Source organism: Larus michahellis, chromosome 8 (assembly GCF_964199755.1).
Source record: "Larus michahellis chromosome 8, bLarMic1.1, whole genome shotgun sequence".
Taxonomy (NCBI): Eukaryota; Metazoa; Chordata; class Aves; order Charadriiformes; family Laridae; genus Larus; species Larus michahellis.
In genome coordinates, this window is record NC_133903.1 from 23,987,461 (window position 1) to 24,012,894 (window position 25,434).

The window sequence follows — 25,434 nt, forward strand, 5'->3', positions numbered from 1 at the left end:
TAATCTAAGCAAGACCCAGGGACATCTGCACATAGTATTCCCCCGTTAGTTACAGAAACTGAGACACGCAAAAAAAAAAAAAACCAACCCACTGTCTGACTTACTCAAGGTCAAACGAGGAACACAGCCCACAGCCAGGATTAGTTTCAGGATCCTGAGCTCCCAGCGCTATGCTCTGACTATCAGGACATGCTGTCCTTTTCCACGCTAGGTCTACCCGCTTCTCATAAGATACATCTTCACCTAAGCCTATGTTCAGTCTCACCTTCATTTAGTAATCTGGGAAGAAAAAAATAACGAAGAGCCAAAAGTTGAAAACCATAAGCCATGAACCGAATCTCTCCCAGCTGCTAAGGAGACCCGCCACAACCGGGTTGGCATCTTAGTTAGCACATGCCTCCTGGATGGTTGTCTTTGGTCTTGTTCTGCTTTTACCAAGGACCACTCGCAGGCAGCTTTCACAAATCAATCAAACAATTAAAGACAAAAATCCCAAAGGAATTAATATAATTTGTTCCACCAGTTTTAATGGGACCTTAAAGCTTATATGAAAACTTGTGCTTGGAATCATGAATACATTCTTTTTTAAAAGCTCCAATTCTTTTTTAAAAGCTCCCACGGAACAAAAGAAAGTAACCACTGCCTAGGAGGGATAAAATTCAATTATTGTCCCCTGCTAAAATAAAAAATACTTCCCTAATATATCTGAAGTTAGGGAAAGCTAAGCGATGGCTCAACAGAACACAATTCCATAAAACCACTACAGTTAAATGAAAAACGGTGCATGTTTTCAGGCAGCACACATCTGATGTCTGCTTTCTAAAGTCAAACTATTGAGCAGGTAAGTCACTCTGTAATCCCCCGTAACCATTCTTTTGGGGTATAAGACCATCTTTGGACTACTCATGGATAAAAACACAGTATGAGACAACAGATCTCCTAGCTTTAAAATCCTGACTAACTGGGAAGAATGACCATAGGGTTTTGTACACGATAGCCATGTCGGCAGCATGGGAGCACTGCAAAAAGGTAAAAGTATCTGAGTGATAACTACCTACACACTATGTCTGAAGGTAGAGCTTTTAGAAGACATGAAATTCAAAGAATACTGCAAAACCCTGCAGGAAAATCATGCCAATGCGTTATGCAAACTTCTTTATAATTTGTGTCACTCTATGTTCTTTATGTCACGGTATGTTCTTTCCACTCTCAGTTTGCCCAGAACATGAGAAGCGTGCTTCTTAGGAAGCCCAAAGTCAAGCCCAAAGTCTCAGGGTAGACAAGAGACAACATGAGAAAAGAGGATAAAACTTTACCAAACACTTAATGACAGAATTAAAGCCTATATTTAGTCCTCATCTTTCTCCAGTTGCTCCTTGACTTCGCTGCTAAAATCCTTGATTTTGTTACCAAAACTTGAGCAGGAAAGTTGCCTACCAGACTGTGCCAGGTGACGTCTCCTTTAAGAAGTATGTTATTCATAAAGACAAGGAAAATTCTATTTATTTGTCTCCTTCCAAAACCAAACCCATCATATTTATGGTGAGGTTTAAAGTTATTTTAAAGAAGTGTTTGAAAACTTCCTTTAAATTTCATTTAAAAAACCCCCTAATTTCCATTCAGATGTGCTTAGACACAAGCGAAACCAAAATGACTAAGTCTAGCAGAGAAGAAACGATTCATTTGCTGTTTTCTAGCCTGATTCAAATGTAAAAATTAAGAATGTGAATACACTAGGTTAAAATACATAATTAAGTAAACATGGACAGACACTGTGTATGTGATTAGCAAAAAGAAGAACTGAATTTACTATAAAGGCTATATTTAGCTGTGAATGAACACATTCTAATGGCTACTAACCAATGAAAATCAACCTTTCCTTAGGAAAAATAACCAAGAACTAGATTTAAATTGATTATTAAATCAATTAAATCAATCCAACCTGTCGGAATCTCTCTCATTAGCGTCACTGTTAGATGCAAAGCTGCTGCCTGTGTGGTATGCCCCCAAAACGCAGGCAAAACACAAAACGCTGCAGTGGCAAAGGTCAGCGATAGCACAGCACCTGCACGGCACGTCCACCCAAAACTACGCCAGGCACTGCCGAATCCTAATGCACGCACACACCTCTCCCAAACCCAGGGCGTCCATTAATACGTGAAGCCCGTTAATGTGTCCTATTTTCCCGTCTTAACCAACCAAACATTAAAAAGCGGGGTCCCTGTAACAGTCCGACCCGTTTTGAGAGTCCAGCGAAGCCAAACTGACTTTTATTTCTTAGAGGGGAAAAAAAAAAAATATTTGTGTTTAAATATAAAGCAACCAGTTGCAGCATTGCGGGATTAGTTGGATGAATCCTTCAGCGGATATAATCAGCTTAATGGCAACAAAGATCACAGCGCGGTTAGTGCAGCTGTGACACTCGGAAGCATTTCACCAAAGGGGAAGGTTTGCATGAGGCTGGAACGGTCCCTTTTATTTCCAACCCTTTTTCCTCTCTCGCTGTGTAGTCAACCTCCCCGTCGGCTCCATTAGCATGAAAGAATTAAGGAGGCAAATGGGTAGGGTGGAGCAATTTACGTCTGCGGGTCAGCGTACTTACACAGCGTCATATAATTCAATTAAATGGACAAATAAAGTGGTGCTAGTTGTTTTCCAAACTCAGGTTAATTTTAACTTAATTCCCATGCTGCTGCGGGCTAAAGGGCTGCCTGCTGTCTGAGGCTGCCTGATGCGCAGCTAAATGACCAGCGACGTATTCCGGAAAGGAAGGCGGTAGGAGCCCTCCTGCTCTTACTGTTAGGATACTCCTGAGAGTATCCTTTCTCTGAGGATATTCGTAGTATTCCTCATCTCCCTGCAAAAAGAGAGGCTGAAAGTAAACACTTAATGATAGCTGTATTTGCACCAGCAAATCCATTGCTTTGTATTGTATCTACTAAATTGCAAAAAAAAAAATAAAAAAAAAATACAGTAGAACATAATAGATATAAGGACATTTAAGCCTGCCCTGTAAGAAATTAAGAAACGCTATTTTCCAGGCTTCTTAAATGAAGACTTTCATCATTAAATCCAGTGATCTACCTCTCATATACAGTATTAACGCACATAAAAATAAGCGACTAAATCCTAATCTATTTACCACTGACTGTTTCTGGGTTTTGCTTCCTCCAGGAAAAAAATCCCCTGAGATGCAGGTGAATGCCCTAATGACTGAATCCAGCTGAGGGTAAATACTGGAGACCCACAAATCTGTTATCTGAAGGAAACTGATGGATAGATAGAACAAAAGTACAAACTCCTTGGAAAGAAGGCATTTGCTGGTAGAGCTTGCTAAGGTCTTCTGCTCTCCAAGCGGGTAAAACTCAAGCCTGTGCAGATGCGCTTTGGAACAAAAGCTCCAAAGGCAAATTAATTCCTGTTCTGTTTGCAGAATAAAGACCTTTTTAAGTACCGCAATGTTTTGGAGCCTTTAAAATAAACCAGTGCTTGAAGATCCACACCACCACTTTCCAAAAGTAATACAAGCGTGCCTCTTTTTCCTCAGCCAAAACTCCTTTGCTTTCTCCAAAACGTCAGTTCAACACCCTGCTGTCATTCTCCCCACCAGAAATACTTGCGTTTCAGCAGTTCTGCATGGATATAATTTGTAAAGTGCTAGGCAAATAAGCACACTCTGAAATGGGAAATGTTATTGACAGACTACCTGGCACCAAGCTTTCAAACCCAGCAGGAACGTCAGGAGGCCAGATTTGCACATGTCAAGTCCATCACCTTAGGAGGCTTTCAAAGTTTTGCTTTTTGTGACTCTACAAAACGCATCTCTGGAGCCATTATATGAATTAGTTGGAAAGGGGTGGGGGGGAAGGAGGAGCGGTTAAGAACAGCAATACACCCCTATGAGGACATTTAGAAGCATCTGGCTCAGAGATATTAAGAAAGGAAAGAAAAATTAATCATGCCGGCTGGGGAAAAAAAAAACCTGGCATCAGCACAGCCACCTTGTCATAAGGCAGATATTAATAATGTGAACCTCCAGGGAACACTCAGACATCTGAAAGATCCACTTGTTGGCTATCACAGAGCAGGCAGGTTTAACTGATGCCTCTTTGAAACCTTCTGAATCTCACTCTAAAACATTGCTGAGGATTTTTTTATTTCCGCAGCAAGACAAAACCCTTGGTGCTAAAGATCAGACATGGACTGCGCTTCTCTCTTTTTCCTAGACGGTATCGAAGAGCAACCCCCCTTGCTGCTTATCATCATGTGCTATCGGCCGCAGCAGAATGGAGCAAAGCCCGGTAACTGGGTGCAAAAATACCAGATGCTGAAGCTGTGGATATCAGATAACTAGGATGTTAGGAAAAAGAAAACACAAGGATTAATTCCTGGGGATACCTAGGCACCTCGCTCCAACAGACTTTAACAGTGGGAGGCTTGATCAGGCGTTAGCGACTTGATGTTTTGTAGACCTGTAGCTTAGCCGCCCAGTAGCTATGAGGGACACACAAGAGAAATGGAGGGGAAAACCAGCTGGGTATTTTAAAAAGAGATGAAACAAAAAGGATCTTGCTGGAATGGAAGACAAGGGGAAAACCCACGCCTGGGCAAGACACTGTGGCAATGGGGACACGTCCTGATACCACATCTCAAATACAACTCCCCAGGGTTAGAGTAGGATGCAAAGTCGGTGGCAGCAACAATAATTAGAACTCACATACTCAAGAGGATTTATATAGCCAACAAAACATGGCAAAACCCTCCTCTTATTCTACCTTCTCTACCTTGTTACCTCAATCATAGAATCACAGGGTTGGAAGGGACCTCTGGAGCTCATCTAGTCCAACCCCCTGCCAGAGAAGGGTTGTCTTAGAGCAGGTTGCACAGGAATGCGTCCAGGCAGGTTTTGAATGTCTCCAGGGACGGAGACTCCACCACCTTTCTGGGCAGCCTGTGCCAGGGCTCTGCCACCCTCAAAGGAGAGAAGTTCCTCCTCACATTGAGATGGAACTTCCTATGGTCAAGTTTGTGCCCGTTACCTCTTGTCCTGTCCCCGGGCACCACTGAGAAGAGCCTGGCCCCATCCTGCTGACACCCACCCTTTCAGTATTTATAAGCATGGATAAGGTCCCCCCTCAGCCGTCTTTTTTCCAGACTAAAGAGACCCAAATCCCTCAGCCTTTCTTCATAAGAGAGGTGTTCCAGTCCCCTCAGCATCTTGGTAGCCCTTTGCTGTCCCCTCTCCAGCAGTTCCCTGTCCTTCTTGAACCAGGCAGCCCAGAATTGGACACAACACTCCAGGTGCGGCCTCACCAGGGCAGAGCAGAGCAGAGGGGGAGGATGACCTCCCTCCACCTGCTGGCCACACTCTTCTTGATGCAGCCCAGGATGCCCTTGGCCTTCTTGGCCACAAGGGCACATTGCTGGCTCATGGTCATCCTGTTGTCCACCAGGACTCCCAGGTCTGTCCTGCCTAACAGCAAAAGCAAACACAATAAAGGAACCACTAATCTGCTTGTGTTTGGGAAATGAGGAGTGTTGCTAAAAGCACACCAGACACCCGCAACGTAATCTTATACACATCTGCTGATCTCTTGGACCATCTGCGACTAGCTGTAACTCCGGATTCACAGGATACACAGCTGACTCACTGAAGTGTAGCACCAGCTACAAACTAAATGTCTCAAAGACAAAACGATGATTGAAAAGCACCAAGTTGGATGTTTATTTGCTATCTGATGATGCAGGAGATGCTACCATAGGAGCTAACAAGCAGTCTCCTCAAACAAGATGGGTTGTGGTTGGTAAATCTAGATGGTCAATTCCCAACTTAAGGAATATTGTTCAGATATTTTCAGTTTAGGAGCAGCAAACTCCTACATTTAAATGGAAGATGACATCCTGGAGACCAGCACTGTACCAGGTGTTTTCAGTAGCTGGGCACAAAGTTGAAAGCATCATCCGTCCAGAAATGCAATGCCACTGTCTGCTTAAATCAGAAACAATTTTGCAGCTGGATGACTGTGTTTTCAAACTACCCTATCCCAGGAGGAAACACTTTCTGCGCTGGGTACAGCTGTGATACATTCCTATGCAAATGAAGCAATTTTCTCTCTTTCTCTATGAAAAGTCTCCCATTTCTTCCCCATCACTGAATTTATCTCCCAATGGACTTGATAAAATGCAACACTTGCCGTTTGTTTTTTTTTTTTTAACCGATCACAGAAAGGGACACATTGAGTCCTAAGATACAGGCCAGTAAAAGTCCCATTGACTTAAGCAGAGAATTCATGTGTTTATCCTTCATCAGAAGTCCTCAATAAAGACACCTTTCCATCCTTTAAATCCTCAGTCAGACTACTTCTGCCATGACCCTCTGTGTCACCGCTGTCTGGCATTGCTTGGGGAAACGATGAGCCAAGAATACCATTTTTCTGCTGATCTCTGTTTTGTTCTTTTCTTTTTACTTCCATTCACTCAACCTTTCCATCTGCACTACCTGTTGCGCTGTATCTGATGCCAAGATGATTTCTTTGGGTTAGGGACGGTCTTCGCTCTTGCTTGATGCCTTGACTGACATTTCTACTAGCTATGACAGACAAAATAAGGTAGAAAAGCTGAGGCAAAATTAAACCTGCCGTTATCTATGTGCCAGTTTACCCAGTTCCATGGGCGCATGGAAAGGCACTGTGGTCACACTCACTGCTCACGTGCATCTGAGGAGAGAACTGGGCAGGGCAGTGGAAACTTGCGTTTTCAGTAAACGTTTTAAAAGCTTGAAAAGCTTTTCGTTTCTGCTCAAGTTGGGCTTTCCTTCCCCCTAGGCAAAACATAACATAACAGTTTCTCTATGATTTTGAGTTATTCTTAGGTAAATCCAGAGACCTTTTCATATTATAATTTACCGTGCACAAGAGGAACACTTGAGCCGATAAGCAAAAAAGAAAAAAAAAAAAGATTACTTAAAACAGGCCTAAATGAATAGTTTATTTCATCTTCAGTTTTAGACTCAAGATACATTTACACATTGTGGTTAATCCCAAGCAACTGGGCTCCCGTGGCTTAGCAAGTTGTTTCTTACCAGCTGATGGGGGCAAACTGACCACATCCGCACTTAACTTTTCCATCCGAGAAGTAAAATTGATGATTTGAAGGCACCACAACTCTAAGTTTTTCTGCTGCTGTGAAACATCCAGATCGAAACAGCCTTCACGGTTTAAATTAACCTCTTTTACTTTGCAATTAGGACCGGAGGTGAGGGTGTATAGGATCACTTCCCGTCATTCAAAAAACAAGCACTCGGTTATTAAGCTATGAAGAATTGATCATTTGCAATCGCTGAGCCATAACTTTACAAATCTCTTCTGAGTTTGACCACTGGAATTTAAAGTGCAATGCTCAATTTCATACCACTTCAGAAGCCAAATTACCATGTAATCTGTGAGCACCGCTTGAAAATATCCTGACAATAGCACCTGGAATAGGGCACCACAGAGAAGGTAACCAGGCAGCTTCAGCAGACCTGGATTCTGACTCAGATTTCATCTGTACAGTCTGAACGTGATTAAAACTTGAGTTTAAAAAAAAAAAAAAAGAAAGAGTAAATTGAAATTTCCTGCACGCAGGTAACCCTGCCTCTGGCCGAGTCCAAGCATGTGTCAAGGTTTCTCTGTAACTTGTTCCAGCCTATAGGTTTCTGAAATACTTCTCTTGTCTTCCTTCTGTGTTGGAGAAAGTCAACCACTTTTGGAACTAGATGATCTTTAAGGTCCCTTCCAACTCGAACCATTCTAACCAGTCAAAACTCCTTCCTTACTGTTTTGGTCATTCATCACTACTTTGTTTTAAGGGCCATGCTGAAAGGGAGACTTTTCTCATCTGACCACCAAAGCTGGTGCTTTCCACCTCTCTCCCAAACGTCTCACACATACACAGAGCTCACCACTAACCGTGCCCAGCCTCTCCATTGGCAGCAGGGATGCATGGCGTTTTCTCCATGACAGGTTCGCCTCAGCAGAGATGCTGCCCGGAGGTATGGCCATCTCTGGCCACTCGGCTCCCCTTGGTTGCTACCCCTCACCATGGCTCCGCTGGCAGAGGCACAGCTGCCCGAAGCACGTGCATGCCATGAACCAGACCTCCGAAACAGTCCTGGATGAGAATAACATTTAATGTTATTCCCAGTCCTCTCCCTTGCTTCACAAAAATACTGCTGGGTGTACAGTAAAGGAAGGAAATACCACGGGGGGGGCGGAATCAATTAAAAGAAATTTGCAAACCATTGTATTTGAGCATCTCATTTAGAGGAGCCACTTTTTATCTATAGGGCAAGTAATTGCAGTACTATTGCGGCAGTAACATCATGCTTCAAAGAAAGCGACAACATTTTTAGGGGTATTTATTGTAGGCATACTAAATTCACGACTGTACCCCGCGAATTAATTTTCAAGGGTGACAGAAGTCAGCTGGCTGGAGCTGTTATTGCTAATAGCTAGAAAAGACCCACTTAATCACTTTGCATTTTTATTTGCAGAAGATAAAGAAACATTTCTTTCACTAATAGTTTCATGCTTGTTTCATCTCATTTTATCCGGACTGCAAGATCTGTTTAATTTCATTTGATCAGTTTTCTAAGGGTCTTAGAAGTACCATATTTTTATAATCTTGTTATATCCATGAGATAAAAAACGATTATTTGCCCCAGCGTTTCCCAAATGGGAAACCAAGACAGAAAGAAATCAAGTGGCTTGTTCAAGGTCATGCCAGGATTCTGTAGCAAAACTGGAGAATTAGAAACCTGAACTCGAGCCTGAAAATAACCATAAAGGGAATTTCCTCACTGAATCAACAGAAAGTCTACAGATCTGGACACCTACTGCTATGTTTTTTAATAACATACATAACTGTGGATAACCCAGCTCTGAATGGACAGATCCTGTTATCTCTCTCAGCTGAAAAAGAAAAAAGAAAACTCTCTCACTAATAAACAAAACTAGCCTCTGGCCACTACCTGGTGGGGGGAGCTGGAAGTTTAGCAAATGCACTTGAAAGTGTATCAATTGCTCGTTCTGAAAATTTCAAATAGCTGGTCTGCATCCCAGGTGTGTCTCTATGAAGAAGAAAAAAAATGGTAATATTTTAAATTTTTTCTCCTAAACCTTAGCAGAGCCATAACGCAAGCTAAAGGACACACGTGGCTCACGACACGTTACTGTTAACTGGTGAATTGTCTGGCACTGCGGTATGTCTGGATTTTTCTGTTAGTTTTTATACGCACACAAAATAAATTACTCAACCCTCCTCTCTCCCCGGTAATGGGGAAAATGACAGTTGCCAACGCAGTTTTGTTTGCGACTGTTACGTGTTTAACAGCCTCAGGAACTCTCTTTTGCTCCTGTCTGGGCTGGGCAGGAATGAAGCTGGAGCGCACAAACAACACAACAGAAACGTGGAGAGGAAAGCCATCAATTTATAAGGCAGAGGCCGAGGTTGTGCTGTGAATGGGACATGAAGGAGGATAGTAAAGTAGTATATAGTAAAAGTAGTCTATAGTAATAGCAAGTGTATATATGTACTGAAGAGCTGCCTTGTTCACTGCATTCCGCCCATACGAAGCAACGACCCGCAGTGGAAAACAAGAGATGTTTTCCAGAGACAGTTCCAGCAGAAATAGCAACAGTTGCTCATTATGTTAAAACCCAAAAGCTGACCAGACAAGGCATTTGACCTAAACCTCTAAACCTCAACCATGCAGCCGAAGAGATCTTCTGAGTATTTTTGGCAAGTCAGACGTTAACAGATGCTTTAGACTTATGCAGTGTTAATGGGAGGAGCAGGTATGTCAAACTAAGTCACTAGCTGCGTCCAAGCTGCGGTTTCCATCTCTCTTCCAAGCCGTGTTGAAGTACATTGGCAGAACAACATCCATCAGGGATGTATCGAATGCTGACCACAGCAGTATTTGTCCTCTGCAAAGAGGATACGAGCGGAACAGTCAAATCTGCATAAACATCGCATTAATAACAGACCGGGTGAAGATTGCATTTTAATATTTAACTCAAGTTGGAGTACCTACCTGTTTAAAAGTTCAGAGAAGCTTCTTCAGTTGTTAGTATTGACGAATATTTCAATTCCCACTCCTAGGGAAGGCTGTGTGGACAATGCAATGCCACAGGTCTCAGGCCAGGACCTCATGCTTCTTGCCCTGGTTGGGGAGTTAGGGGATCAGTGTTGCAGTCAACACCCAAAGTCATGCTGTCCTTGGGTAAGGGCTTGGAAAACCAGCCATCACGAGCACATACAAAACCCTACAAACGTTTTGGAGGTCAGAACAGACACACCGACTGCTTTTCTGAAGACCAGATGAGACCACATCTGCCTCTGCTGGTTTCTCTCACACTACAAATGATTATTTACACTTCTCTCTTCCAACCTTCCTCTCTCCTCTTATGTAAACATACTATAAATACAGACTTGGCATAAAGCCCATCAATCTACTGCTCAGCTTCCCCCGGTCCTAAAGGTCTTTCTCTGGACAAGCTGTGATTTAGCTCCAAGTTCCTGTAAGCCTGAGCAACTTCTTCCAGCCTCCATCAGCACTAATGTGACACATGCCCTTGTGCTACCGATAAGGGACCCGTACCTTGACAAACCAAATGCAAATTTCAATGTGACTCACACGGACTTCTCTATGGGTGTTCTTCTGCTGGGGCTCCCATGAGGCCTTTGCGGGTTCTTCAGGGTTTTGGAAGGAACACTGACAAAAGTCACCCTACACTGTACATGCCACAGGACTTTGCCCTGAACAAGACCAAGACCTCTGGCCAGTGTCAGATAATCCGTCACTATAAGCTACTTGTATCCAAGCCAGATATTTATTGCTATTGATCTGCCTGGTCCCAGCGAAAGACTTTTGTTCTCCCAACCCGGGACTTTGACCTCAATTAAGTTATGAATTTCAATCCGATAGACTGCTCCACTTACCCTGCTGCTCTCCCTGACTGGATTAATTAGAATTAGCTAGGCTGGGAGTCACCCCGAGCGCCTCATGGATCATGTTATTTTAATAATAAATAAAGAGACGGCAGCAGCATACAAGGAAGGATTTTGAAAGATTGTTCATCCAAGAGCATCATTCAGAACCTGCCAATACTAATTTCTCTGAGTTTGATTACCTCATTTACTTCTTTTTATTTCTATTCATTAATTGAGTTTTATCCCCCATTACTTCAGCTCCCCAAATGTGCCCTTCCTATAAAGGAACCAGACACACGCTTTGCTGTTACAAAGTTTTATTACTGCAGCTCATCAAAAGTATAGTTAGCAGGAATGGAATAGTCATTAAGCATTTTTAATACTCTAATAGTGCTGAGAAAATATATATATAATAGGGGAGGGGAAAAGGAAGGGAGAGGGACAAGGCATCCCTGCCTATCGCCATAAAGCGTGCACCGAGGGCTCTTTATACAGACAGTTAACTGGCTGGTGGACAAAACCAAGCGTTATCAAGAAGGTAACATCTAAGACTGGAGAAAATGCATACATCCATCAGGGTATTTTCTGACGTCACAATAATGCCTTTGGAAGGAGCCTAAAAATGGGCTGAATACCGAAGAAATGTGATTGGCAAGGAGAAGTTTCTCAACTAGTGAGTCGGGGCCCGATAGCTACATTATCCTTATTACTTCTCTTTCCCTATAAAAGCAATTACATGCTCGAAGATGTCGGGTTGCCCAGGACTGTACCAAAATGGATTGTCTCGGCCAGCCATGTCACAGACACACTACAGAGTTATTGACCCATAAATGAACGCTTATTTGTCATGCTCATTTTAACGTTTAATTGGCTGGAACAACAGAAACGGATTTAGATGATGGAAGTTTACCAATTCTTCCAACCCTGCTACCCAGCTTGCAGATAGTCAACTCTTAACCCAAGAACAAACGTGTCAGAAAACTTCTGCTACCCCTCACACCAGTGGGGATGCCTCTTCACATGGATTTCCAAAAGCCTTTTGATACATCCTCTCGCCAAAGGCTATTAAACGATTCTGTCGTAGAGCAAGCGGGAAGTCTTTGCACTGCTTGACAACGGATTACAAAAGTAAAGGTTGGAGAGGAATAACCAACCAGCTGGCACAACTGCTGGTGATGGTTGGAGTCTCTGAGGCATCTGTGCAAGGGCTTGGGTTGTTCAACGCACACAAATGAAGAGGGGAAGCAGGCTGAGAGTGAAGCATCCAAGTCTGTTAAACCAAAAGCTGACTGTAAAATGCTACAAAAGGATCTCGGAGTGACAAGGTGAAAAATCTGCCGATGAAATTCAGCGCTAATAAGCACCAAGTAATGCACATGTGGAAAAACAATCTTCAGTCTAAATCCAGAGTGATGGGCTCCAAACTAGCTATTACCTCTGCGGAAACAGATCATGAGTTATAATAGACAGCTCTATTATAACACCAGCTCAGTATTCAATGGTAGTTAATATGAGGCAAACAACAAGGAGGCATTTGGGGAAAAAAAAAAGATTAAATAAGAAAACATTGTTATGTTGCTTCATTAAACCTCATATCGCACTTACAGCTTGGGTGTCGAGAGAAATGCCACTGCTGCTCCCCTCATTTGGAAGGAAATAAGGAAGAACTAGAAATGATTCAAAGGGTGACAAGGAGGAGCAAAGTTACTGAGCATCTTCCAAACAGGGTACGATTAAATAGATTAAACTTCTCCATCTGAAAAAGAAGTGATCAAGGGGAATCAAGGAGGCCAATAAAGTCAAAAGCAGGACAGAGAAGGTAACTGTGGGAACAATTACTGTTTCTCATTACACAAGAACGATGGGCTCTCACATGAAATGACCGTGGCAAGTGCAAAGCAAATGCACAGTTAAACTACAGAGCTCCCACTGGCATAAAAGGTTGGGAATCCAAAGAGGGATGAGAGAAATTTATCAAAGAAAAATCCAGGAGCGCAAAGATAATACCAATGGTTCAGAAAGCCTCCGAGCCACAGACTCTGGGAAAGTATATGAAATTATCACTGCATTCTTACCCTACTCTGTCCCCTACGCATTCACTCTTCCCTGCTGCTGGAGATGTGATCCTGAGCTGGAAAGACGACTGCACTGACAGCTATTCTCATGGATGCACAAGTAAGACGTGGAAGTTGAGAGACAGGAACCTCCTAAATTAGCTTTGCCATTTTGAGTGTCGTCTTGCCACTTACAATTCATGACGCCAAGAAACAGCTATGATCACACACAAAAAAATATCTTAAAGTCTAAATGAAATAAGCATAGGCAGTGTTCCCCTGACATCTAAAGTGTTAGAACAATCTTATTTAGGAAAACGTACAAAAATATTTTGCACCCAAGACTGCAAATTCAACATGCCCCAACGATGCCCTCAGAATTGCTTTTTTGTTGGTTTGTTTAGTTTTGTTTTTTAGAGCAAAGTGGAAGATTCAACTGCTGAAAACAGGTGAATACAAAATTCCATTTGGAAAGTAAACCCAGACTTTCTCATATTGGAAAGTCCTCAGGGGGAAGGTGAGTGGCAGAACTCCTTCAAAACAGGGAACGCTTTTTCAAGAGGCTGAACACACACACACACACACAAACAAACACACAAACAAACACACACACACAAAAATGTTCTAGGAACCCTCTCTCCTGAGCAGAGTAGCTGATTGCTTGGCAAAGGTGGTTCCTCTGGCAGGGAGAGGTGACGCCAAGGCTAGCGGAAATGAAGCAAGGCTAGAGACCATTCCTATGGTGATTAGAGACCATTCCTATGGTGATGTGTTCACCTGAAAAACCAGCCCGGCCATCCGTGGTATCCTGTTTGTGCAGTTAACCAAACACCTTAATAAGGGGCTAAAGCATTTCCAACAATGACTTCACAAATTACAGGCGTTTTAACACATGCGTATTTCAAAGATGACCTGGGGACCAAGAGAAAAAGGGGCACAGGACCACCCCATGGCCTCGAAGAGAGGCTTTCAAGGTAAGGTCCTTCCCTGCCTCTGCAGACATATCAAGACAGTAGAAAGATACCCGTTTCTCCTCTGCACCAGAACATACGACAGCACCGTGGTGCCACCTGTACTGACCCCAAAGCTCACTGTTGCTGGCCTCTGTCTACTGTGAGCTTTGTCAGAGATTGCAGACACTACACCACGAAATAGCTGTGCTGGTCAGGCATGTGAACAGGCACAAGGCTCCTTGATGCGGAAGGTGGTCACGCTCCCTGAGCTAAAACTGCGTGCCTACCACCAGACTGCATTCCTTCTGCGCCAGCACTGGCCACCAAAGTGCCTCCCTCTGCACAACACGGCTCTCAGTACAAGGTGATGCCCACAAGCCACGCAATCTCCCAGCAATCCGCTAAAAGGTGCTGCTGTCCTCCATCCCCGGCTTTAAACCCTGCATTTTGATTACCCTGAAAGCAGCCTTAGATTTTGAGGGCAAAGCAGAGACTACTGCCAGTTTTTTCAGGACCAGCTTTTGGATTTCACTTTTCAAATGCTGGTTTTGCATGTAGCGGTTGAAAGGACCGCGTGGACCCTGAAATTTCTGCTGGAACAAGGCAGAAGCCCTGCAGTTGCTTTCTCGGCTGGTGAGCCTGCTTTGCAGGCAATGCTGGACGCGTACTGCCTGAGCGAGGGTGCCAACTGCTTTGCTGCACCAGCAACGAAGCAATGATTCATGTGTCTACGGGGAGCAGAAGAAACAAAGACTGTACACGTCGAGCTGGAAGATGGGAAGAAACAATGCAAAAAAGCCGAGCCTGCACAAGCAGGAGGAGACATCTCGTTATCTGTACAACCTACAGTTTGTGTTGATGAGGCTTGAGGTGTCTTCAGAAGCTGAAGAGCAAACCAGGGGTAAATCTCTGCATCCCCCAGCATAAATTTAGAGCTGCAAATATTTTGCAAATGTTTCTGCTGAAAGGGACTTTTCTCCCAGTAGGTAAAATCAGCATCTGCTGAGTGGTGACCATTTAACATTCAACCTGCTGCCAATCGACATTCCACAGAGAGACCCGCAGGAGAGACATGGAGCTGTGCCACTTCTAATAACTGTGTGACTGGCACCATGTCAATGCTTTAATGTAGAAAGCTACCCTCTGTCACTAAGCAGATCTCTCCTTTCTTTTGGCTAATGGCTTTCACACCCATTGGCAACAATGTCAAGACTGAAGGGGTACGAGCCTGCAGAGCCTTCTGAGATCTGCCTGGCAAAGCTGACTACAGAAATATCGAGACAGGGACTGGGGGGCCAGGGAGGTATAAGGAAAGAAAGAAATGATTGCGGTTAATAATTCTGCTCTCATTGCTTTGCTTTTCATCTTTGTTTAGTGCCTTCATCCATTTGCCACCATCCCTTCCCACCACAGCAATGGCCAATTCAGCAGTACCTGAGACATCCTTTGCTTGCTGCGAGCGTTAACTATGCCAAACCCTCTGCAGCAATCATCAGATCCAGGACAGGGTCCCTCCTGGCTTTATGAGCCAGGCTTTTAGTCTATTTAGGGGGAAAATTTATACTAGGGACATTAACTGCAAGGGCACAAGGCTCAGACATTTTCCTTTTTAATGCCAGCCAGGTTTAGAGAATGGCCGTAACGACAGAGCGCTTTGGCAGACGGCGTCCCATCTGCAAGTGTCTTTGCACCGATCAGCTTGCAGCAGAGACGGTGGCTGCGTGGACACACACGCGCGCTCGCTGGGGAGGGGGAAGGCTGTGTAGACACCGCCTGTGGCCTTTGGTCCTTGGTCAGAACAGCCAAGATGCCCACGCTGATTTCCTCAACGTGTCCCTACAGCTACAGAAAAATGAGGGCATGACCCGTATTCAGTGCAGGAGGCAGGGAAGGGACGCGCGTTTGCTGGGACCAGCTTCATTTTTAAGTGTCTACACAACGCCTCCAACCCGAGGCCCGTGCAGAGACTGAAGCAGTTTGTATTCTTGCTGTGAAATCCAAACGAACAAGACTGAAAAGAAAAAAAACCAGGCAATGACAGGCAGGCAAGCAGGCCTGACTTTTCCGTGCTTCTTTTTTTTTTCCTCTACAGACACAATCCTTTTAGAGTCAGGGAGGAAAACAGAAAAAATATACAAATAAACAAAAACCAACAGACCACCAATCTCAACAATCTTCAACGTCTGTAATTTCTACTTCATTTTTAGCTAATGGTGGAAATTAGTCTTTGGGTAGTTGATAAAAATCAACCTGTCTCTGCTGGGTTAGTACCATGATCTGTGGCCCAGCAACTACTTCCAGTACAATTGATTTTCCTTTTTGGCAACCAATAGGCCAGTCAATAATAATGTTGTTTGAGAAGGATTGAGTCATGAGGGAGATGAACCCTCCCTGCCATTTATTATGTTTGTATTGTCTTCATTTGAAAAGATTTTTTCTTTTTCTTTTTTTTTTTTTTTGTTCCCCCAATAAGGATGTGAGTGAAGGTATTACAAAGGGATGGCTACTCCACATCTCCCCCTCTCCAGAAGCTCTCCGACTCACAAGCCTGTTAGCATGCAAATAGGGAGGAGGTGGGGAGGCAACCACACTCCTCCTGCTACTCTAGATGTCTTTTAGGGAAAAAAAAAAAAAAAAAAAAAAAGGAAAAAAAATCCAGCTAATTCACATGCTAAGAAGCATGACTTCACACAGCCGTGCAGTGAATGGGTACAAGACACAAACACAACAGTGGCACCAAAGAGCAACCAACTCTTCCTGCAGACAGCACAGACACTACATGCTTTTCACTGAAATTACTGGTGGATATGAATGACTAAAATAAAGTCCACGTATACTAGCAACAGATTTCCTATCCTGGTGATTTTCAGCTTGGGTTCTCAAACTACGTCGTTCTGGAACCCCTGACGATCCACAGGTGACCACTGAGAACTTGCTGACAAGCGGTTTAAAGTCCCAGTGCAGTGATCTGCACCTTTACTAGGAAAGCGAAAGGCCAGCAACTAAAAACTGAAGATCAGTTACAGCTTTTTTTCATACTTGCAGTAATAATTAGAGTACAATTTTAGCATACACAAATGATTACCGTAACATTGGTAAACTGCTTAATAGACCTGTACAATGATGTAGTTTAAAAATAATATTTAGATACAATTTTAACCGAGCTGCTCTACCACACAGATACACACGTACACAGCTCTTAATTATCCTGCACGCCAAGTGATACGGTTCCACTTACAACTAACAGTATTTATTTTAAGACTTGTTTTCATGGTCAGATAGGCTTGAAAAGCTTTTTCAGAGTAAGCTGATCTGAGCAACCGCTCCAACATAGTTCCCCGAGCATTCCGAAGGGCACGCCCTGAATGCACAGATTATTATTTGGGAGCAAAGAGTACTCACAAATGGAACAAAGTGCAGCCACAGCAAGTCCGGGAGGAGAGTCTATCGTCTACTGTTTTGATGTTACAAATGAGAGATGCTATTTGTCTTTCTCTCTCTCATTGGACAATTACTATACCACAATGCCCTTCATCTTTCTTAAAACAGCACTAGTAATTTGTATACCTGCAATGCTCCCTGCGCAGGACGAGCAGTCACGTGGGGGCCTTTTCACCAGAGGGCAGAATCCGCCTTTTCAAGCCACCTTACTTGCCTTGCTCTTGCAGGAGGAGGTGACCAGACTTAGATCTGGCCCCAAGAGCACTCTTCCAGCTCATAGCACGGAAGCAGTACGCTCTGTCTAAATTTCCCCCTAAATACACTAAAGGAGCTCTTCTGAAAGCTGGTTGAGCAGCATCTCACATCCAGGAGCGGAGACAAGTTCTGCTGTCTCCTCCACGCTGGCACTGCACCACAGGTACAGCTGAGGACCAATAATGCCCGTGACGGGGCCAGCTTGCTGCTCTTGGCGCGGGGAAGGCTGAGGATGCCATGGCAGAGCCGCCGGGGAGCACGAAGCCGGGGTGCGATTCTTCCATTCGGTGCCTCCCCCGGCCCCAGAAAACCTCCTTGCCAAGGCCAGAGAAAACATTGCAAGGAAGAACTCTCCCTTGTAGGGGGAAAAGGTTTCCCTTTGTTGCTCATCCTCTGCAAGGAAAAAAACATTCACGTCTTCATATATTTTAAGCTAGAAACGGGTATTATAATCATGTTGCCGAGCTCCTTCGTAACTGTTATGTTATGAATATACTCCCCTTCCTTTCACTTCATTGCACAATTAAAAGCCTACATGTTGGGCAAACAGTTCCGGTGGAAGGAGGCTGTTTTCAAGACTAAGCCCCAAGCTCTGGCTATTTCCAGCAGAGCTCCAAAATACCATACCACCACCCACTTTGAAATGGCCTCTGGCTCTGAAGATTTAGGTAATTCAATTACACAAATGCCCCTTTTCAACAAAGTAGAGAGGCCTGTTGCCTTTCTGTATCCCCTTGCCCATGGCAATCGCTTACCACCTCTTTTCAAATATGCTATTAGAACTAATTATGAACAATCAGAGAACTCAATGGCTGTAGCTTTTCACCGACATTTAGTGAACCACCCTTTTGAAACTGCAGTACCACTGTTTAAAGCCAAAAGCGCAGGCGCTGGACCACTGCAGTCCAGCAGTGTGTGGGTATTCCCAGAATTAAAGCGGTTTTGAGGATGCTACAGGAATCAAGCAGAGCCAGGCGACCCTTCCTCCTGCTCCCAAGCTGTCTGTTTACCAACAAAGAGCAGTAAGTTGACTCTTGCCGAGCCTCTCGACACAGAGACTGCAAGTAGATGGACAATAGGTAGTACAAATATAACTAAAATAAGGCAGCGACACGTGAACAAGGCACATCTACAGGCACAGAGAACTGGTATGACTCGCTCCAGGTCACCTAGCAAGAGCACCACCGTCACCATCTGCTTAGGGCAGCTAAATCCTTTAGCACACACCAAGAGAGCCAAGATGGAAGAGCATTTATTAAAAAGGCAATGGAAGAGAGCATAAATCTGCCATGCTGTTTGACTAACTTTTTAGAAGCCTACTAAAACACAGGCAATTAAAAAAAATAATTGGTCTGTAACATTTCTCTCCTTCACTACCTGCTCGTAACTCTCATAATCCCTAATTTATTCTTTATCTCATATGCTTCCTGCACCCAGGTACCGTTGTAAAATTGAGCAAGACATAAAAACACCTGAAGACCTGAGCAGTGGGTGGAAATCGCAGCGGCATGTGTCAGCAGAGGTGTCACATGCAGCCTGCAAAGGGAACCTCTACCGGGAGCACATCGCGCTGGAATAACAGCGACACTGATCCAAGTCACCAGAGATTCCCTTACACTTAACCCGCCGTTCTTTATAGCCTACACATTAACTGATACTGCATTTGGTAATGTATAATAGCAGGCGCTGCGGTGCTTATGGCCTGTTAGGAAGGCAGAGTTTTTCCCTCCCCCTTTTTCTTCTGGTTGCTCTGCTCTTAAAATTCCTTCTGCTTTTGCTTTGGATGTGAATTCTTAGGGGGTAAAGGTCAAAAAAGAAAAAAAAAGAAATAAACATTAGGTCGCAAAGTCTTGAAATGTTATTGCAATTTATATATGGCTGAGAATAAAAATGTATCTGCCTTCTCTAGGAACACACCTACGTGTGAGCAGAGACCTTTATAAAAAATTCTCCTTTATTACCTTGGTGGGGAAAAAAAATATTCAAAGATTGATTTTTTTTTTTAATGGCTATTATTAACCTTTTGTTACTGGCCAAAAATAATCTGGTTGGGAAATGTGCAATACATCAAAAAGAAAAAAAAAAAGAGAAGAAGAATTTAACAGAAAGTTATTGTTCAGGGAGAAAATAAGATGACTTTCCCTTCAGCCTTTTCTTCTGAGTCAGACTTTACCTCCAAAGAAATGAGACAAGCATCAGAGAAGTGACTTTTCAAACTGCTGCGGTGGTACGGCATCCCAGACAGAACCCGGCTGCCAGGGCAAAGGGGGCAGGCAGGTGCCTGATCCAGTTCTTCCCTGATTTCAAGGCAAAGCTGTTCCCACGTTTATCTGACACGTCACTCACCAGCTCTGACTGAAAGGCCGCAGCTGACAGTGGGGCATGCAAAGCCCCCCATTTGGACTGGTTCTACTGCCCCTCTCCCATGTACGGAAAAACTCCTATAAAATCCATTACAATCAAAATCCCCGCGGTTTAAGCACGAAATGATTCTATGATTCTATGAAGATATGTCTCTTACCAGCTACTGCAGAGCCACGCTTCCTAACACCCATTCCACCTGCAATTCTGCCCAGGCAAGGGCAAGAGTGAGTTTTTTTTACAATGATTTCATGTGGGCAAATACCAAGACAGCTGTTTGTAGCCTGCGAACGCTACAGGCCTGCTGACAAGCCTTCAGATTGCAACGGTACTTAAGGTCTACCTCTTACAAATTCCTGAAGCATTTATCGCAAGGCTGCTTAAGATCTCACTGGTAAGAGCTAGCAAATTTGTCAGCAGAGGTGTATCTATGTCCAAACCGGGCAGGGGAACAATGCCAGTAAGTGCCACACTGGTAAAGAGCAGTCAATCATAATTTGACAGAAATATGTTGGACAATTATTTCCGAACACGATCGCAGTTACACAGGTCAGCCCTTAATTACAACAAGCTGACAAAACTAGGAGCGTTGACTCATGAGCGCAGGCAGACTCGAGCTGGCTGGCTGGAAGGAACCACTTGCAAAGCAGTTGCTGAGCAGTTCACAGCCTGGTCTGTTAAGGTTACCCGAAAACTGCTGCTAGTTCAGCTCAGACGCGCGGGCTGCAAACCGCGGTGGCTAAAAAGCTGCTTTATGTTAAGTCAAACTGTGCTAGAAATAGTGACCCCCAAGGGGGTGAGGTGGGTACGTGGGGATGGAAGTGGCATAAACCGTTGGACTTTGCCCTCAGTCAGCACCGAGATCCTACTGTAGCCGTCACATGCCCACCACGCCGTGACCTGAGGCATCACCTAACCCTGGGGGGTGCTCTGCCAAAACCAGGCACTTAGTGGATCCTTTTCTGCTAGGCAAAGTGGGATTCCCTTTCCGTTAGTCCATAAAGGTCTGCTAAGAGTATAGTCTTACAAAAAATACATTGGAGAACGCACTTTATGTAGGAAGCTGCCAAACACCTCGTACGCAGGAAATCCCTATTTCCATCAGTACCATGAGTCACACTGGAAGCCACAGCCAGTGATCAAAAAACTTTACTGCAGGGAGAAGTTTCATCAGGAACTGAAAAAGGCCCCTTATGACTATATATTTCATGCAACCAAATTCTGTTATTTTTCCCAGGTTACTTTTTTGGATGTTCTTCTGCCCTGAGAGAACTTTCTATGGAGTTTTGGAAGAACTCCGTTTCATTTGAAACATTTGGTCAGGAGGCTACATAAGACATCAATCAAATTCAACTTCTTATTCTTTTCTTACCTGGCTGTTAACGTCAGCAGCATGCTGTAACAGTACTGAAACCAGCTCCTTGTGTCCTCTGTCGCACGCCCAGTGGAGCAGAGCCCGGCCCTGCAACATCCAGGAGAAAATTAACAAAGCCAGCCAAAAAATCACAGTGTGGCAATTAAGTCTTGCTATTAAGTATTGAATGCTAACAACAAAATTAACACAGACTTTTAAAAAAAACCCACACTAATATTAGGATGCAACACGCTATTGCTCCTGATTTGGACTTAGAGAACAATGCCAGAAACGTTGCAAGTGATGCATGGTTCGATTTTTCGTTAATTTAGCATCAAACCCAAAAGCCAGCAAAAACTATAGAGGGGAAAAGCAGCAAAGCATGAAAAGCAGGAGCCATGACATGATTTTTTTTTTTTTTTTCCCCCCTACATAGATTTGGGATTTTGACACCTCTGACTTTTCTGGGAGCGACGACTTACACAGTTAAGGGTAAGATTTTCAATGCTGCCTAAGTCACTAAGTCCCCAAAAGCTCATTCCTCTGGCAGGTCTGAAACACCCAGCCCACGGGCCCCGCCTCTGCTGCAAGAGAAGATTAAAACCGGGTGTCTGGGCAGGCGTCACCCACCGCCGTCCCCCTCTCAGCTCTGCAACACGGGCTGCTGCATCCATGGCTCCAGCCCCTCCCAAACCTCCGCAGTTTTCTTCCCATCGTCCTCCTATAAGTCGCCGCCACCACGGGAGAGGATGCGATGGAGGTTCAGATCTTCCTGCCTGTCAAGGACATGGGAAGTGGCCCAGGACCCCTCCGGGGGCTGACACGCACATCTGAACAACCCAGCTGGCCTCGGAAAGGGCTGTGGATGTAATGAAGTGAAGTCAAGCTTTTGGGCCCGGGGTCACGGGCGCCGCACTGATTTTGGGCTAGCACAGCCCAAACCCTGTGAAGGGTAACACTTGTTTTCGCAACAGGACATCAGAGCAGAGCCGTGACACAGTCTCACACCCTCTAACAGTCCTGTGCTGAGGCCGGAGTGCTTATCCTCTTAAATTCCCAAAATGCATTTGAAGCAGCAACAGAGCCTTCTGACCAGCAGCTCTCAGGCATTTTCTATGAACTACAGAAGATTTTATATATCGGCCACTCCAAAGGGAGCTCAAGGTACTCCAAGGTAGCTCAAAGTAGTTTGAGATGGAAGGTTTTCTTCTTTGTTTGCTATGTACACTTAGCACTTACTGTTAGTACCAGTCTCTCCTGATTTAGCATGGCATGTGGCACGTTTGCAGGGGATTCCTTGGAAATCACCCTGCAGATAACCAAGAAATCATCCCCCGAAGCTGTGACACCGTCAGGCTGACCCGTGTTTTCCAGTGTGCTACACAAAACAGTCGCAGACCTTCACAGATGAAATCAGCTAAATTAGCCCACGCCTGCTCATAAATCTCTTGCCAGAGCAGTGGGGAACAAGGTGAGCAACTCATTTATCTGCTAATGGGAACCGAGAGCCAAATTTCCCGACCACAGTGCCAAAACAGCAGGAAGGGCAGAAGACACCTGCAAGCGAAGCTCACGCTGCTTCTGCTGGATATTCTTGGGCAAGGCAGCAGAGGTAGAACATGATTTTGAGTATGGAAATGTGATCTCAGACACAAGGCATTAAGCTTTTTAACACACTTTTTGACCCAGCAAGTAATTAATTTTTGTAACACATAATTTTAATGTTACACTAATTAACCTTGAATTAGAATGAATTTTCTGACCATGACTGTCTATGGAAGCACTGATGACATCCACGGGCCATTTAATGATTAATGTTCTTGAACTCAACACCACTATCAAAGTCTAAAAGGGGGAAAGATACAATTTAAAACAATTGGTAAACATGGAAATAACTTTAATTCATGTTTAGCATCCTTAGCTCATCTCTGGACTGGTAATTACTTAAGATGTAAGATTTCAGTTGGACAAATACCAAGTTTTTTTGCTACAGATGTTTATTTCAAAACAAAGAAGCACTACCTGCAATATGCACAACAGCAATAAATACTTCAACAAATGATTTCAGTTTCTTTATATATGTGTAGAGGAATAATATTGTAATTACACAAGCGTAATCATTGTGCAATTACACGACAAAACAAAGGCATTTCCATCCTTTATATCAAAACTCACATTACAGGCTAGTGGCTGTCATAGGCTGGTTTGCGTTTGTCTCTGGACAAGCACAATCTCATTTTATTGGTACTGAACTTGGCTGAGACCAATAGAGGAAAACCAATTCTGTCAGCTCAGGGGTACTGCCGCACTGCGCGACTGGTCCCTGCCCGTGACACCGGAAGGCCGGTCCTGCTGCAAACATTGCCTTTTGAACAAGAAAAGAAACCGAAGCCTGTTCATCTATAGTCATTAAAAATCTCCTTGTGCTATTTGCAGGAGTATGGATTTCAAGTCTTGGGCCAATTCCACTTTGGGTAATTACACTCTGCTTACCTATATATTTTCTCTGCAATTCTAAATGGATACAATATTTTCCAATTAGTGCCTTAAATGGCTCCGCATTGTAATTGTGCGCTATTAAAAAGCTGACGCGTTCCACCCAAGAAACGTCTGCATCCTTGCAGCATCCTATGCCGTAAACACGGGGCGTAAGGGACTTCGGAGACATCCTGTGCAAGAGCATACCAGTTGATATGGAAGTATCTCAACATACTTACCATATAACAAAAAGCATTACTAAGAAACTTGTATTTAAAACAAGATAACATTCACTACTGTTTACATCAGACAAATTAAAACACTGAGGAGTTCTAGCTAATGTACTTACGCAGCTCTACAGCTACAAAGTCCACTTGTTTCCCACGTCTTCCTTAAAACAAACCTCAGCAATAAGGCAAACAAGCTGAATGTACAGTTCAACTCTCTGTATAGCACGGGTATCACCTGTGCGCGTTGCAAAATCCTTTAGTCTGCACAGCTGCTGCTTTATATCAGCATATAGCATGCGTCTGTGTGTTTAAATAACATGGCAAAAATCTTAAGGGCCACAGATTGAGCTTCCCCAAAACAGTTCCCATATGACTATTTCATTAAGCAGCGAGAGACTCAGAGCAACACAAATAATTTCGTATCGGAAAGCACTGCAGTAGCGAGGTCTTGACTAAATGCAATCAAACATCAAGGTACTCCCTCCATGCAACTCAAACACACAACAGTTGCTGCAGAAGTTACTTGAGAGGATGCACTTCCCCCTGCCTTTGAAGTATTTAATAAAAAAAGCATAAAAATAGCCCCAGTGCACTAACCCTGCCTCTTAAATCTTCTGTGCTTTGCTTGGGTAACCGCTGCCAGCTTGGCCAGCTTCTGCAGCAGTTTCTCAAGCCAACAGCACATCAATTTTGCTCAGCTCCAAGTCACAGGGTGTTCACAAACAAAGCACAGGACAGGGATTTGTCTCAGATAGACCGAGTCTCGGCAGACAAACGGATGGGAATGATTTTCACATCAATTAGCCAATGCAGAGAAAGAGGAGAACAAAGCCAAACTGAATGGATGTGCTACAATATTAAGCTATACTTCTAGGCACGTTGTTTGCAGCTGGAATGGCTGTATAGTGATGAGAGCCACTCTAACTTGTGGCAAGTGTTTTATTACCGGTAATTAAGAAGAGAGATATGTATATATAGAATGGCTGCATCCGCCCATGACAGCAAAAACAGTGAACGGAAGGGTCGTTGTTGTGATTATACAGGTAAACTCCAGATTTGATTCGGGAGTCAATCATTTCCAGAGCTCTGAAACATTTGGGGAAGTTTTTCTAATGGGAGAAAGCCTGTAAATCCAGAAGTACGAGATCCTTCTTCAAACCCATTTTTCCCCCCCCCGTCCTTTCCTTGGCAAGCTGGCAGCAATTTGGCACTTGCCGTCTCAAAAGCACGAGGATCGGGGACTAAGCGAGCGTCATTTCAGACGCCTTTTGTTAAAGTTTTGGCAAGGGCTTAAATACTGCACACAGGTAACATGTTTGTTTGCTGGGTTTTCT

At 44.0% G+C, this 25,434-nt stretch overlaps 1 protein-coding gene across 2 annotated transcripts in view; it reads right to left on the reverse strand.

Annotated features, from left to right (window-relative positions):
• The window catches only part of ACBD6 (acyl-CoA binding domain containing 6), a 91,004-nt gene that overhangs the window by 24,151 nt on the left and 41,419 nt on the right, over positions 1-25,434 (reverse strand). The window contains exons 6-7 of one of the 2 annotated variants that reach the window (XM_074598066.1): positions 21,411-21,500; positions 10,076-10,204 (exon numbers count right to left, since the gene is read on the reverse strand). In XM_074598066.1, the coding sequence (XP_074454167.1) occupies positions 10,178-10,204; positions 21,411-21,500 (117 nt within the window). In that variant the 3' untranslated portion in view covers positions 10,076-10,177. Of the gene's footprint in view, positions 1-10,075; positions 10,205-21,410; positions 21,501-25,434 lie in introns of those variants that run through there. The other variant, XM_074598065.1, reaches the window with a different exon arrangement.